At 37.5% G+C, this 17,191-nt stretch overlaps 1 protein-coding gene across 3 annotated transcripts in view; it reads left to right on the forward strand.

Annotated features, from left to right (window-relative positions):
• The window catches only part of magi3b (membrane associated guanylate kinase, WW and PDZ domain containing 3b), a 152,212-nt gene that overhangs the window by 106,217 nt on the left and 28,804 nt on the right, over positions 1–17,191 (forward strand). For all 3 annotated transcript variants that reach the window (XM_015031306.1, XM_015031304.1, XM_015031305.1), the window contains exons 3-4: positions 5,774–5,893; positions 15,106–15,312. In XM_015031306.1, coding sequence (XP_014886792.1) covers positions 5,774–5,893; positions 15,106–15,312 — 327 coding nt within the window. The remainder of the gene's footprint in view (positions 1–5,773; positions 5,894–15,105; positions 15,313–17,191) is intronic.

Below are 17,191 nucleotides of genomic sequence, written 5' to 3' on the forward strand. Positions count from 1 at the left end.
TGTATCATGGAAAAAACTTGCTATAAGTGGAATAATCTGCCAGTGGAACTAGTACTATTTAATTCAACATTAAGGAATTATTGACTTAAAACAAGTTCTTGTATGTGAATGAAAAGTTACTTGTAACTTAATTTTGTCTAATTTAAAAAAAACAAACAAAACATTTTTTTGATAAGATTTTGTGTTTTTGCAGTGTAATGCTGTCCATGTGTGGCAAATTTTTAGCTTGATACGAATGGAATCAGATTCACGTACTCCGACCAGAAGAGGGCAAAAAGAGGAGGATTATTTAGAAACAGGGAGTACACAAGGTTACATGCAATCATTGGACTGCCCACTGTGATAAGAGATTGGTGTGAAGAGTTTAACCTCAAAATAACTCACTCACTTAAACAAACTGTACCAGTGCAACTGCTCAGCAGTACTGAGAACATCATGTCAAACAGTCATACAGCTTTATGCTAAGATCACGCTCCTTGATGAAATGGAGAGTTGCATATATCATTTCCTCATTTCCTTTCTTTCTTGTCTTCCCTTTCTTCATATTTGATAATCATTGCAGCCTTTCATGGGATGAAAGAAAACTATTGTATATGGTAAATATGTAAAATAAATCACATTTATGGTTAAAAATAAAAGGAATCTAATCTACAGGATAACATTAATATCTTAAATGTTTTGACAACGCCTTTCTTTTTTTTTTTTCTTTTTTTTCAGAACAGTGCTTTAAAAAACTACCATCTGAATTTCTTTCCAACTTTTTCAGCATCAAAGTCCTGAGCCTCTATTTCTGAAGTGCCATCATGAAACTGTGCACAAATCCCCCATGTTAAATTTATTGCCTGCCTCTTCTGACTGACTAGCTCTGATGTTCCTGTTTTGACATTCTCTCAGTGCAGATAGTTATAAAAGATTGCAGTGAAACCTTTCAGGGCCAAAGTGACATATATTTTGAAATCATTGGTATGTTTTTTATGAATAAGTTCAAGTATTTTTCTTTCATGTTCATGAGTGATGGTGGGTTTGATAGCATGAATTGGTGTTGTGGACTGTCAGCTTTGTTTTAGTTGTATGTCTAGTTAGTCCATCTTTAATCTCCCATGTTGACTTATATTGTTTTCACACATAAGTAGCATCAGTCAGATCTCCTGAGCTTTAGTTTTCCTCTGCTCACAACAGAAAACCATTCTGCTTATTAACTGATCTATAAGCTATTCCTGTAATCACTCCTCGTCATTACTTACACTGCAAAAAACACAAAATCTTACCAAATAATTTTGGTCTAGTTTCTTGTGCCAACATAACTAACTTAAGGTGACTTTTCATCACAATATGGGTGCTTAAGTAAGAAATATTCTTAATATTGATGAAAAAATACTAGTTTTAAGTGAAATAACCTGCCGGTGGAACAAAACATTTTAACTTATAATATGCAAATAATGTCTTGTTCCTTTGGCAGATTAATTCACTTATAACGTTTTCATCAATATTAAGGAATTATTAACTTAAAACAAGCTCCTATGTCATGCTATATAGGTTAGTTTTATCTTATTTCAAGTTTACTATTTACCCTGAAAAGTAGAACAAAAATACGTGGTAAGATTTTGTATTTCTGCAGTGTAAGCGCTTAGTTTTCCCTTGATTTTCTGTTGTTCGCCCATGCTTCATTTTCCAGTTTTCTTTTAGTTTGCTTAGTCTGATTTCTCAATAACTCCATACCACCATGGAGCCCAGGCCTGAATGCATACAATCACGAAAATCACATCAACGATGTAATTAGAGTGCAGTTTTTGAATTTTTTTTTTCTACCACCCAGGAGATATGTGAGCTGGAAAACTTCCAATCAGAATTTAGATTTACTTCCAAGCCTCATCATTATTGTATGGATGACTGCCAACTGTTTTCACGTAATTTGTATACCTAAAAAATAAGAGATGAAACATTTTAATGTGTTTAGCAGGTTCTTTGAAAAGACACATGTTAGCTTTGCCCATCTGTTTCCAGTGTTTATGCAGATGAAAACAGGTCAGTTGCCATACTGATCTCCAGACATGAATTTTAGAATAGAATAGAATATACTTTATTGATCCCCAAGGGAACATTGCTTATTTGTTGAAAGCTACTCCATCTTAGGTAATAAATACAAAGTTTGTAAAATATATACCTATATGGGGGACAAGTTGCTGGGGTCCTTAGATCAAGGAACCCCTCAGGCCCCACTTCCATTAAAATATGATTATATTCTCTTTCCTATTAATATTTTGTTTTGTTTTGTTATTAAAAAGCACTGTAATTCATTGTCCATGTTAAGCTGAACATTCATATAGATGTTGGTAACTATTCTAGCTGAGAGTGAAATGAGTCTAGGAAAAAGATGATTTTTTAACAGGCGCTTAGGGCAGCTTTGGGTCCTAAGTTTCTGTGTTGAAGAACGTAAGCTCAGTAGAACATAGCAGCCATCCTGTGACGCACGTTGGATTTATGACTGTTTGTATTTTCAGAAAAGAAGGAAAGTAAAATTTACAAATTTACAACCACCGCATGTCTCGACATCACTTTTGTTCGCGTGTGCAACATCTACAGATATATATATATATATATATTTACTGATCTTGTTTAACTCAGGAGAAGCTACACTGAAACATTACATGATGAGTCCACCACCATGCATAATGAAAATATATCTTTTTTTTTATGACCCACCTGCACATTAGGCTCCTTTTGTCTGGCAGTAACACTCTATTGACACATAAATGGATTATTTTTGTGTTTAAAAAAAAAACAAAACACTGGAATATTTTGTCTCAAAAGCTAATTGTACTAAGGTGAAAGTATGACAAGATGTTTAAAAGGCCGTTTCAAAGTGTGCTGCTTTTATGTTGCCCTCGGCAACAACTCTACAATGAGAAGCTTATGGTAAATATCAGTTTGACATCCAGGAAGATGTCTTGGGTAGATTTTTGACAGATACATGACTGCTTGACAAGTAATTGGCCTTTAAGGGGCATTTTGAGGGACCTTAGTTATCACCAGAAGAAAAACAAGTTGTTAATGAGAGGCATTCTTTCACACAAAGTAAAATTACCTGCTTTTACTAAGATAAACTTTAAAGGGAAGTGTTAGGGATTTTGTATGCCTGTGTTTTAGGTTGTTTTTTTGCTGCTCTGTACCTGAGCAGAGGACCTGTCACAGTCCAATTAGGGAGAAAATGTAAGATGGGAAAAAAATAAAAGAAAGCAGCAGCATGAAGTTGGTTAATAGGCCATTGAGCCTCCAGAAGTCTTTCTACTGCTAATTGGCACAGACTCTATACTTTTCCAAAAAATCTACTTTAGAGATGCTGCTGCTTCTTTCAGTGAGATTTCAAAATAGTTGCATCATAAGCCTTGAATGCCACTTAAGGTTATGTCAATAAACAGTGTTATCAAAAGGATTCTTTGTTGTATGAGGAGAATATAAAACTGCAGCTTATTGTCACTGCTACTTGTTACTAACATGTATTAGAAATTGACATAAGAGAATATTTAGACTAGATAGGATTCTTTCACATACCAGAAATTCATAATAAGAATTTCACATAAAGAGACTTTGACTGATGAGCTCCGGTTTCCTTTAATGTTTTCAGTTCCACAGGCCAGTTGTTGCATTAATATATTTACCAGAATATTTGCCTTGTCTAGACAGCAGTACATATATTGATCAGTGAAAAAAAGATGAGCTATAATTTTGATTTGTCTGAACACACCAGGCTCGGATGACAATCAGCATTTTGCAAGCCTCTGTGCCATTAAATCCCTGAAGAATGCACTTTTAAAATTTTGATAAGGGCCTGTTCACACCAGATCAAGACTGACTGGTGGTCTCCAAGGTCCAATTGACTATTTAGCCCTCACTGGACTGCACCAAGTTTGGAAATTCTTCCTCAAGGCAAATGACAATCAATGTGTCAGTCATCTTGTGCTATGGCACTATGGCATGGCATGGTGCATGTGTTTATGCAGATAAAAACAAGTCTGTTGCCAAAATCCAAACTTCATAATTTTATCCTGATTAATGTGATCATATCAAGACCACATTCTCATCAGCATTCCAACTGTAGTGAGTGTTAGAAACCTATTGGTCACTGTTTTTTTTGTTTTGTTTTTTTTTTGTGGTCATTTTCCTTTTTTTCTCAGTTTATATTTATTAGGATACAGGCTTTGGATTGTTAATTTCTCTGCTGCTTAGATCCATGAGCAACTCAGTGTGCATAATAGGCGGACAACCAAGACCATTATATTAAATTATTTGGAGTGCCACTTTCCCAGTGTGGGTAGAATCAATGTTGTCAGATCAGTTGACCCAACGATGGCTCAGGACTTGAGTCACAAATTATGGATTAGCTGCCACTGCTGCTGCAGGCTCCACCCTGCTGCCCTGAATATGCTGATGTGCAGCCACCACAGTAATGAGCCTCATTGGTCTTACTACACTTTATTACATTTGGGGGGTTTTATGGTCTTATCCAAGACCCCTTAGAGACCATCCATGTTCTGGCTGATTAATATGTTGTTTGTATTATTGTGGTGTGATAGGAGTCTTGACCACAGCAAGATGGAAAAGGGAAAGATTACAATTTCATTGTTCAAGCCTTTAAAAACAAAAATATAAAGGCTTGTTTTTTCCAGGCTTGAGCAAACTAATTTTTCAATGTCAACTGAATTTAAAATGAATGACTACACAAGGAAATGCTGAAACTTTTGGCTCAATCAAGTGTTTGTAGTTGTTTCTAATGAAAAAAGGAAAGATGGAGTAAAAAGCAATGCCATAGCAATCCTGCTTACTTACTCCATTCTGCAAAATATGATCTGCAGAATTCATTTGAGCCAAAATAAAAACAGCAATGTTGAATTTAGTGACATCAAGAGGAAGCCCCTCCGAAGGAAGTGACATGCTTGCATTTCTTAATAATTCAAACTAAATGCTGCAGTAAAGAAGCTCAAATGAAAGCAAAGCACAGATAAATGGTTTATTTCTGTGTGCACTGCACTGCTTCCCTTGGAAAAAACAAAAACAATCTGACACCATTTGAATGTTCATCTTAGTAGAAAACATTCCTCCCACCAACACTCATGTAGTCTGTGGCTTCACCAGGGGAGCAAAAGCTGCTCGCACAATACCTTCATGTCATTTGTATTCAGGTTACTCTTTATGATCGTGAATGAACCTCAATCACACCAGGAGGTTACACAACTCATTACTTCCATCACAATTCTCATCTATAATTAACACTGCTGTTTTCTGATTTTAGCTGTTGCCACATACAGTATATCAAGAGAGTCCCAGTAATAATTTGTAAAAGCGGCAGTCACTCATAGGAGATGAAAAAACCCAGGTCTGTTGGTGTTCCACAGGGCTTTATGAGCTGTCAATGTCTTACAATATGGCATCAAACTCCAAGGATGTTTGTCTAAAATGAAATGCTGAGTCCATTCACTAGAGATTTGGACACCACTGATCTGCAAAACAAGATGTGACCTTGTATTTACTGTGCATGCAGAACAATAACAAAAAAAAAAAAAAAAACACTCGTACAAGAATACATAAGTGTTTGATTTTCTGGGATTTTTGACGTTAAAAGTGTTTGGATCTAACTGACCGGATTTATCAAAATAGCTCAACTAACCTCTGCATCTAACAGCTGCATTATGAAATGGTCTCTTGTTTCGTTTCTTATATGAAAACATGTCAAGAACTGCATGTTTATCTGTGTCTCATCTTCATGCTTTTCCAGGCACCACACGGCTTCCTCGAGAGGGGGAAGTGCCTGGAGTGGACTACAACTTCATCAGCGTTGGAGACTTCAGGATCCTGGAGGAAAGTGGGCTCCTTCTGGAGAGTGGGACCTATGATGGTATGTATATATGTCCTGTGTGAGAAACCTTCGAATTGAAGTAATAGCGTAGATTTATACTGTATATGTAGTTCAACATGGCTAAACATGGTGAAAGATTTGCTGGAAATGAAAGTAGGAGTAGAAACTAAATCCATGCCCACTTTTCCAATTTCTCTATTACATAATGTAAAGTAAACGGGATAACATTGCCAGCAATGATTGCAATAAACTCGTATTTGAGTATAGGGATTTTGTGAGCCACAAAGGATCCAATCTGTAAAAACCAAACATTTTCCAATACTTTACCCTTGAGTTTTATTGTGCAGTTAAACTGAAGACTGTCAATTAAAAAGATAAAACTTAAAAACTAAACTAAATCAAAACATCTTTGGAAAAACAGAAGTTGCTCTTTAAAAGGCAGGAGTGTTATAAATAAATCACAAATACGAAGTTTTAAAAACCATAAGTTAGCAATCCAGACACCCACATCCACAAGATGATGAAGCATTATGTTGACATGGAACATGATTCATAAAATGTGTGGACATCTATCCATTAAATTGCTTTCCAATTTGTAATTTGAGGAAAAGGCTGCTCTGGATTTTAAGAAATCTGCATTACTTTTGAGCGGCTCTATTTCAAAATCTATAGTGTAAAAAAAGTGGGACTAAACTCTTGTATCCTGATAACAGAACTATTAAAATAAAGTTTAAGGTTGATTAAAATTAAAAAGTGCATTTTCAGTAATTTGGGGGTAAACTAAAATCACAATTAATATGGTCTTAAATGACAAGATGCATTTTCAAGCATTTTTAAACAGTGACCAATAATTCAGCCCCGATTTGGAGCCTCTGACATTGCTATTTTATGTATTTTTGAAAATCATTAAAATTTTTTACAAACAATAAGTTGGGTTTTAGCAGATCTGTGAGCAGTGTAAAGTCATTCTACCTTTTACCAAGCAGTTTAGGTTTTGTACTAAAATCAATCAAACCAGCTTATTAACCATTTTAAAATTCTTAAAATGGTTAATTAAGCCTTTACTTAGGTCCAATTCAGCAATTATCTGATTTCAGTGAAGTCAGATCGACTCAGCTGCAATTCTCTTTTTGGCTGTTAGTGAATTACTTTTCCTTTTTCCTCTTTTTCTTTGAATTTAATGTGTTGATCATTGTTTTTCTTTCATAAATTGTGCACAGATTACACAAATAGTACACCAAGCCACACTACACTTTTAAGCCATGAAATCAGCCTTATCCCCTGAAATAAGTGTAAAGTATACCACCTTAGTGGTATACTTTACACCTTGAGGTGTTTGCTTCAACCCTCAATCCTGTCTCAGGCCTTTCAGTAATTGCTTGGAGAAGGACAGCGACACCTAAGTGACACCTGGAAGTATTTTGTGGACAGGACTCTGGGCATTGATGCAGAGCAGAGACTATGTTTCTTCAGTAGATCAAATCCTTTGCTAAATCAAAGGATGATGAAGGGCCTCAGCTGATAGCTAGGAAGCTATCTAGTCTTTTCCTAATTAGGTGTTGCAGTCATTTCTGCTGCCAAAACTACTGATACAAATAGGAGAAAGTGAAACAGCTGCAATTTTATTATAATTAAAATAACTGGAAATAGCATCCCACAAAGCAGGGCAATGATCTTTCTTTCTGAGCATCACTCTGTGATCAGACGTTTTTCTCTCCATTTCTCAGGTTCTCTGTGGCTTTCTCACAACCCCACATTCACAGATGATGACACAGGGCGAGAGTAAACAAGTCTTCTTCTCTCAGTTGTTTTCACCCTTTCTCCCCTTCCAGTCATAACCCCAAGGCAAACACGATAGTTGTCAAAAGCACTGCATGACCTCTGTAAAATCTCTGCGACAGCCCGGGTGAGATATTCTAATATGATGAAAGTGTTGTGCTGGTGGAACAATAATTTCCGTCAACAGCGCAGGAAGATGTTTGTTGCATGTTAATCAGTTGTTCTTAATCCTGGCAAAACTATCTCATGAAGGTAAAATGGAATCAAAGACGTGCAAAGGGAAAAGCTCTTTCTTTTTTTTTTTTTTGGTGTCACATCATGCACACCTGCTTGTATTTCCACAGTATCCTAATAGTCCTGTGGCTTACAAGCTCATATATTGTTTCAAGCCCTTGTCTTTACATGTATTATCTGTGTCAGCATGTTCAAGTGGAAATTTGACCCTTAAACTATTAACATTCAGTCGATGAGGTGTGGATATGCAAGCAGATGTAGCACCTGCTGGTGACCTTCTGTAAACCATCCAACCTCTTGATCCCACCGGCTGTTTACACAGGCACACATCAGGACACACTTGCATTCTTACTTTCAAGTCATGCTTTATTCATGGGATAAATCAGCAGCCTTATTTTTCTCCCTCGCTCACAGACACAACCAGTATGCTTAGTTCATCATCAGACGTCCAAAACATCAGCTCTGAGAGCGGTACCCCATATATTTCACCTTAAGCTGTTTATAAATGTTTATAAGGCAGCACTTTGATGAGGTAAACACAATAAACAGTTTTGTGTGAAAGTATTAATACCCTTAATTTCTTTTATTTTTTTCATGATGCACCAACGCAAAGTATTCTTTTTTTCTTTTAAAAATAAACATCTGAAAAGTGATTGAATGTTGAGCTTCTGTGAACTTCTATTTTGAATTCTTGGCACAGATTCTCAATTGGAGTTAGGTTCAAATTTTGGCTGAGTCATTCTAACACATTAGTATGATTTGGTCTAAACCAGAGGTGTTAAACTCATTTTCATTGTAGGCCAATAAAAGTGATTTTCATGAATATCCTCTGGGGGCCTGCTGTGGCAGAATGTATTAATAAAACTACCATTTAAACTGTTAAAAGATTTTCTCTGTATTCAGTGTGAACGTCCTAAAATCTTTACACATTGATGCAAACAATACAAAGAACATTAACTTGATTTGACTGATTAAATAATATTCAAGCAAATAACTGTTATCTTGAAGTTCTACATATGTGGCCATCTGGAGTCTACATGCAAATATCTATGTTGAGCCACATTTGACCCAGTGACCTTGAATTTGACACATGCTGTCTAAACCATTTCAGTTTATGTCTGGTTAAACTAAAATATAAGTGGACTCTAATTTACAATTTGGTGGTTTATGAAGGAGACTGATTTTATTTAAGGGTAAAAGTGGCTGCAGATTTTGTCAATGTACAATAGTTACAGATTTTTCATTTCATTTCATTATTATGCCCTACATTTTGTTCTCATTCAAAAAAAATCTCTTTGAAATACTTGTACTTTTGTGGATATATGTAAAAAAAAATTATGTAAATGCTTTTGAAAGGCATTGTATCTTAAAAGTTAGCAACATTCGTTGAGGTATTTACAGTAAAGAGTACAAAACCAGGGATGTTTTATGTTAGACTGTCCGCATCTTTTATTTTAATGTAATGGAACATGTGCTTTTTCTCAGGACTCAAATGTCTTGGAAAGTCAGATGGTCTCACTGTATTTCTTTCATAAAGGAACTGGAAAGGAGGATTTATCTCATTGCACAATGATTATGGCAATGACACGATAATCTTCCCATTCTCTTTAAGCTCATTCTTCTTGGAGGCAAATCCGAGCTGCTGTGAAATGGGAGAGGATTTTTCCAAAAGTCTGAGGAGGGAAACCTCCGGTTACATCAAAATGTACTATTACTGCACTGTTCTGTCATTCCCTATCTTTTGCATCTTTTGCTGCTTATAAGTTATGAAATTAAAAGATAAAGTCTAATCCTTTTCCAAAGTGAAGGAGGTTCACAGGTGAGATCAGCTTGGTGCTTGATGTGCACAGGTGCATTTCTTCTTCTGTGCATTTGTGAATCTCTATCAGCTTACATATACAGATAAAATGACCAGTGGGGCAATTGGCCAATGTTAAAGTTAAGTATTATGTGTTTTCCAGCCGCATAGTCATTTTATAGTACAATCACGTAACCACATTACATTCAGTGACTAAAACTCATGCTGTACATATCAAACATTATAACATGATGTAAAGCTCAAAAAAGTAGATTTTACATAATACTGCCCCTTTACGGTAAAATCCACCATCAATATATGAGAAAATATCTTTGTCAGAAACAAAAAACCCTGGTGTAGAGATATGGTATGTGAAAAGTTTCACATAATCGTAAATCCATTTTTACGTTTGAATAAATGATCCAAAAATTCAAATATCGATAGCTGACAAGCCAACAAGAAGATGTTCCTCTGCCTGGAGCCAGGAGGGTTTCCACCTTTGTAAAATGTTGACATTAGGCAGAGGCGGAGACATCGAGAGCAAACAGCAGACAAGCATACAGTAGCTGAACTGAGAGGACGCTGAGCTTCTCAGCTTCCGATGAAAGCAGTGTAAGCAGGACCGGCTGGTTGTGAGGAGACGTGTGGATTAGCCCTGAAAAGTGGGGAGATTTTGGTACAGTATCCCCGAGAGGGAATACTCTGATAGCAGTTGCCCCTTCCTCTTCCCTTACTCATAAGCCCAGTCAGCAGAAGGCACTGCCCGGCTTCTGTGGAAGACAGTGTTGATCTCCCAGCTGCACAGGGAACTTAAAGAGGAGCTGGAAGTAATCGGACCGGGGAATGGGATTTATTCCATTTAGCAGTGCTTGAAGTGCGGCCCATTTTTCTATGAAAAGGGAGGAATAAACAAGGACATTTGTTCCTTTTTATGGCTCACATGGGTTTCAGTCCTTCATTGAAGAGCTCATGAATTACAGTACCTTCAGTTTATTAGTGTACAGTAAGTGAGCTGTGCTCAAGGTTCTGAGCTAATGGGATTCTTAGGTAATCATAATGCTTCCACTAATAGTCCCAAATGGCTTGCCTGAATGCTTATTATGTTAATGAATCCTGCACATAATTTTTTTTTCTCCATTTTAAAATATTTTATTGGTGTCGTGTCATAGGTGATTTTCATTCTTCTTTATCAATGATCCTTTCATAAATGGTCCTATTAACTCTACCTTTTCTGTGAAACACAATAGTCTTCACGAAATCAGTGTGTGTAATTTCACAACCACAAAGAAGTGCTTGGATGAAGCGTTTGGTAAGGTTTTACATTTCATGTCTGCTAGTTTAAGTGATTTTAATGTAAATAACCCAAACAATATCAAACAATATCACCGGTGATCAAACAACAGATCCGTCTCTTGATTTATCTTTAACATAAATTTCAGCTGAAGATGGATTCTTGACCTTAACTGTCTCACTTTAAAAGATAAAAGAAGATATTTTGCACAATTTTAAGTGTAATATTAAATAATAGAACATGAAGATCTAATAGCTCACTTAAAATGCACCAAAATGCAGCATAGGCTCTTTTTTTAATCAGGACTTTTTTAGTCAAGTCAAGCTGACTAATATTTAGATGTCAAGAAGAAGCCTCTGTCTAAGGGGCTGATTCAGAAATTAGAACCTAGTTCTAATACCTGAAAAGAGAATATGGGAAAGAGAAGAGACGCAAAGAATCCACCCATAATCTCATCAGCATCTGCTTAAAACAAAGGGGAAAGTGCCTTTTAGGTCCAACACAGGCGGTAGTATCAGTTGCCCAAGGAACTGGCAGGATCCCAACAAACAGGCAGCTTCCTTGTCGACCATCCCTTTGGCTCAGAGACATGGCTGGCCACAGATGACAGCACTGCTTCTGGGGACCAACAGAGGTCACTTTCAGAAAGGAAAGCGACACTGGTCTCGTTTGCTTCGGATTGGAATATCTGGAGGTTCTTCACTCTTCATGTGGAATGAGAGTGTTAATGCAAAGAAGTTGTGTTCAGAACATTATTGAATGGAGTAAAGAAAACACTGAAGATGGGTGAAAAATACAAAAAAATGGTAGAGCTTTACTTTGACATAAAAAAAATAACAAGATGCAAAGACAAAATTGATCACAAACACAGTTCCAAACAACTGCCAGGTCCCAGAGACTTGTGTGAGTATGGTTGCTTTGGCTTTTTGTGCTCAGCAAAGAAACCTTCTCATTTCAAACAGGCTGAGTTTAGTACGCAAATCCACTCGATTCAAATCTGCCTTAACGGCTCATCCGGGCTTTCTCCGATTGATATTGATTTCCCTGGTAGAGTTTCTACTGAGTCAATCAGCAAACAGAAGGGAGTTGTTGTGAATGATGACGTTGATTTTCTGTATTGTTTCAGAATTGTAGTCTACATGTAGATTTAGCAATGGCAGTGACGCTTCTCCCTTCACAGTGGAGGATGGTTGTTTACAGCGTAGGCAATTTCTGCTGAGGTTCATACATACATCATGGCCAAACATTGGCGATTGGGTAAAATTTAATACCTGAACAGAGATCACTCCTCCAGAAAGCAATCATTTGTCAATACCTGAGAGCCCAGATCCTCTGTACAGAGCAAAGTGTAGACCAGTGGGCAGGTTTTTACTACGGTAAGAAAAATTTTAAGGTGAAGTAAAATAAATTTGACATCAAACAGCCAATGAGCGAAAGGATAAACACAACACACTTTAAAATTGCACTAATGTGACATTTTCCCTATTTTCCCTGACCCAAACAAATTGTCTGCTGAAAGCTGTTCTGTACTTTGAATGTGAAATGGTGACATCCTCATTATTAATCATCGAGTTAAGAGGAAAGTGTGGTGCAGTAAATGTTATTTTCACAATTTTCTACAAAAAATCCTAATCTCGTCATACAGTTTTTTTTTTACCTTTGCATAACTATTGAAAGAATCTACTTGTATGTTCCTGCTGTTCTTGGTGGGTTGCAAACTTTAGTAAAGGCTAGTTGAGCCAGAGGCTCTCATACTTTCTGGCAAGGAGAATTGGAAGCCATCTGTGCCAGGGACTCGCAGAGGGACTTTCTGAGTGTGCTGGTCCCTTCTCAATCTCAGTGCCTCTGGGTCCCCTGATTTCAACCTGAACTAAGCCAGTGGACCAAAAGTAACTAGTCCTGTTCAAGACTAGCGGCACAGCTGACAGGAAAAGCTGACATTGTTAGAAAAGAGCTAATTCATTCACTAATCTCTACACTAATTTACTAAGTTAACTTAAGTTAACGCCCACTAGAATTGTACAAGTTAACATTGCTTAACCAGTTAAATAAATAACAACTAAAACATTTTGGGGCAATGATATTGTATATATATATATATTTTTTTTTAAGTAAGGAGAACTAACTGGGTTTTACTGTGTAATTTGCTGCAAAGAAATACAAACATTTTCCCAAATGGACGTCTATTCCAATCCAGTTGTTTTGGAGCTCCCTGCAGCGTTAATGAGTCACACTTTTATGAGACAGAAAAAAGGAAAGGAGATTAAATTGGATTTGAATGTGAATGGAGCATTAGGTCATAGTTGAATGGTTTTTTGACTGTGTATCTGTCTGCTCTATCTGATTGTGGCAAGATGAAGGGGCTCGTGACCTTGTGCAGCCTCTACAGAGTGTCATTGACGACAGGAATCTTTTCATTTCCACTAGCTGAGCCCACGACCATGAAATGGCTTGCACACTCTTTGAAAGAGTCGGCTCACTCTTCCCCCGGCTCATCAACCTTGTGACACGAGGTTCACAAGTACCGCCGGACAAGCTTCCCGGGCTCATCTGCTTATGAGGCTTGCCATCATTTGTAATGGCAAATGGTGCCACAAATCTTCACTGACACACTGCTTTCACACACTTCTCTATATGCAGCACACATTTATCTGGGGCCAAGACACATGTTTGTAAGTAATTAATCACAGAGGTAGCGTCTGGCTGATGAATGTCAGTGTGCAGCGGGAGACAGGCAGGGATTAGGCAGCACACCCAATCTCTCCCCGCTATCGTTATGCAACTCCTGTTAATGAAGCCATCTTTGACAAATGCGGATGAGTGTCATTTAGTAAACACAGAGTTGCATGTCAACAGAGGAGGGGCCGGCTTTCATCCAGCCTCCCTCTCCACCTCAATCTTCCTCCTGCTTTGAAGGGAGATCGGCAATCGTTGCATTAACCTAGATCGCTTTGTATTGTCGTTAGCATGCCTGCAGAGATGAGGCCGGGTTCAAGATGAGCTCACTTATCAGAAAAGCAGTTGTGGTGTCAGTGTTAGTGCTGTAAAGCTGCTGGAATGACTGTGATGTTGTCCTCAGAGCCCTCTGTTCTTTGCACTTCATGCTGATGTCAGCTTTCTTTTCTTTCCCCTCATGCTATAAAAAGATCTAGAGTTGATAAATGCTTCTTCCACAAAAACAGCATTTGTTATGATGGTGTGTTAAAACTTAAGTACATCAAAAGCACAGCATATCACAGCTCCTTCACAACTGGGAGTAACTTAAAGTATGATCAAGTTGATGGTGGCTAATTAAATTGCCAGAGATTCCCATTTTCCTGTGGTATTTCTCCACATACTTTAATTAATCCAATTACATTCCTTGTTTTAGCCGAGATTGCTTATTGTAGGAACAATGTAAATATTTTATCTTCCAAATGGACTGCCAGAAAATAATCTGGTGGTTTTAGAGTAAACACATCTGACAGAGCAACGCTTAAAAAACAAATAATCATAATAAATGGTTTGAATATAAATTAGTGGGCACATTATTTATAATCCTAATGGAGGTGGAATAATTACTTATTCTGTGCCTAAATTGCATTCCACATACTGCTCACCAGCCCATAGATAGATGGATCACCCCACGAGTTAAATGAGAAAATAATTTAACAAAGTTTTGCACTTCATCCCCTTCTCTTTAAGGGTGCTGTGATGTCTTTCGGATATTTATGCTCAGTATACACAAGGTCTTTCTTCATCAAGGAAAAAACACGAAGTGAGAGATAGATAATTGCTGTATTCAATGATCAGTGTAATTAGTTGCTGGCAAGTAAGTGAAGTGATTTTAATGTTACATGAGTCATGACCGCCCTGTGGTGCAGTTATTGAGGGAAAACAAAGCAGAAGGTTAAGAGATGTGAAAATCATGCAAAGGAAGAAGTCTAAGGAATAAGGAACTTGGGAGTCTGAGGTACTGCTGTGTGACATTTTGAGAATATAATCAGCTTATTTGATTAATGTTATATGTACTGGTTTATATATCACCTATCACAAACAGGCAGATATACCACAAATATATATTTTTTAATCATTTGCTTTCTTGTTGATTAGAGCTCCAGTTTCTGTATTTCTATTGTTTCATCATTCTTTCTTTTTTTCATTCATAAGGTAACTACTATGGGACCCCCAAGCCTCCAGCAGAGCCCAACCTGGTGCAGCCTGACCTGGTGGATCAGGTGCTGTTTGATGAGGACTTCAGTGGCGAGGTTCCCAGGAAGCGCACCACCTCAGTCAGTAAGATGGATAGGAAGGATAGCGCCGTCCCCGAGGAGGAGGATGATGATGAGAGGCCCCCGCTGATCAATGGATTGCCTGGTCAGTTCATTTCAAAGCACAGTGTGTTACATTAAACAGCAGTCATTCCACCATTGCCTGCTTATTGTTACAAAGATAGGTTTTAGTAACTGTTTTTCTTTCATGTTTGCGAATTTTACACATTTTTCAATGCCTGCTGTGCATTCAAGTGGACCCTGTTAAGTCAATGTGTCGTCACCAAGTCCCACTGGACTGTAAGTTGCATTAGTCAAAAAATGCATCGTGAAGAGTAAAAAATAAAACCATATAATTTGCATTTATTTGGAAACTGTACAACATATGTAATCTGGTGACACGTTGGGTTCGGGTACCTGCTTTTCAATGAACTTATGGAAACTGTCAACCAAAGCTTGTAGGTCTGCTGGTAGTTTCTGACACACTGATGTCCTTTCTATAAGTCAGTGTGGTCAGTCATGCCTCCACTCCGCAACTCGCTGTTGGAGAGGACCGGAGACGCATGCATTGTAAATCCAGGGTGATACTGCCTTACGCATTGAATAAAGCGGCAACACCAAGTAGGTTCACCTGCAAAGACATTTTTATTCATCTCCTTGGCAACTACCAGGGCATGGAGATGTAACTCTTGGGTCTTCCAGCAGCACATCTTCCTGTCAACTTGTTAAGGAAAGTGGCTGCAGATGGTAATGTTTATGCTTTATTCCTTGGCTCTTGTCCATCAGTGTGAATTAATATTTAATGCATCAGTCAAAAAATGCGTCATAATGTCGCACCTAACTACAAGTTGAAGGACTACCAAATGCATGAAAGAAAGTGCAACGTATAGTCTAGAAAATAGATTAACTTTAAAAAGCTTAGTGGACTTTGTTTTGGATTCTTGTTTAACTTCATGGTTGTTTTGTCAAAAATATACGTGTCTTGTGGACTCGGATTACCTTAAAACAGATGCGCGAAAAAGTAGTTTTTAGGTTTCTTTGTCAAAATTACACGCCTCTGTCATTTTGTTGCAAAAATGAATGTTGAATGTGGTGAAAAGGCATTTCACGAGATCGCCCAATATCAAAATGCTACTCTAAAGTTAAAGGCCCTCTGGCAAACCACGACTCAGATGGAGTGAGTTGACTTGTCTAGTGGAAAGTTGGAACAGCTTGGGGAACTGGTAAAAGTGATGGACAACAACAAATAAAGTTGCTTTCAGACAGACAGCAACTCTAAAATACTTACACTGTTCAAACATGAACTGAATAATTCTACAGGTTCTCAAAAACACAGTTTGATGTTTATAAAATATTGATTCAAATGGTAAAAGCTCAAAAGGGCAGGTTGAGTTCAGTGCAAAAACCAAATTTACACATTGGTTAAACTCGATTAAAACCTTCCTCTAACAAAGAACCTGTAGCATTTTTCTGTTTTATTTGTTAATTGTTTTCAGAAAAACAACAACAAAAGCTCAATTAGCAACTCAGATCTCTAAATGAACGAGAAATAAATACTATCAAGGAAAAACATAATTTGTGCATCTCTACACCTAACAAAGCTGTTGCTGAGTCCAGCCAGTTCACTTTTTCACAGGTCACCTTGACAGAGACTCGGAGTTCAATCAGCTCAGCTCCTCGTCTCTCCAGAGAGTAAATCTCCCCTTAAAGCTTCCAAGGAGAAAACTCCTGTGACAGAAGTAGGTTACATGCTTTGTAACATACCTGGCCTTTTTTTTTTTTTTTAGTGAGAGAATTGGGGTGAACATTGAATCAAGTCCAAGCCGAAAATAAGTTCTGCAGAATGAAACATTGTTTTGACAGAAACTGCTCCAACACTGCTTGCTCAGCTGCACAAAGGATTCGCAGAGATCCAGTGTCTGTTTACCCAACGGCTCTGTCATATTGAAATCAAACACTAAATGATCCAGGATTCTTTTTATGGA

This window comes from Poecilia latipinna, unplaced genomic scaffold (assembly GCF_001443285.1).
Source record: "Poecilia latipinna isolate Pla-1442-1.1 unplaced genomic scaffold, P_latipinna-1.0 Scaffold202, whole genome shotgun sequence".
NCBI lineage: Eukaryota > Metazoa > Chordata > Actinopteri > Cyprinodontiformes > Poeciliidae > Poecilia > Poecilia latipinna.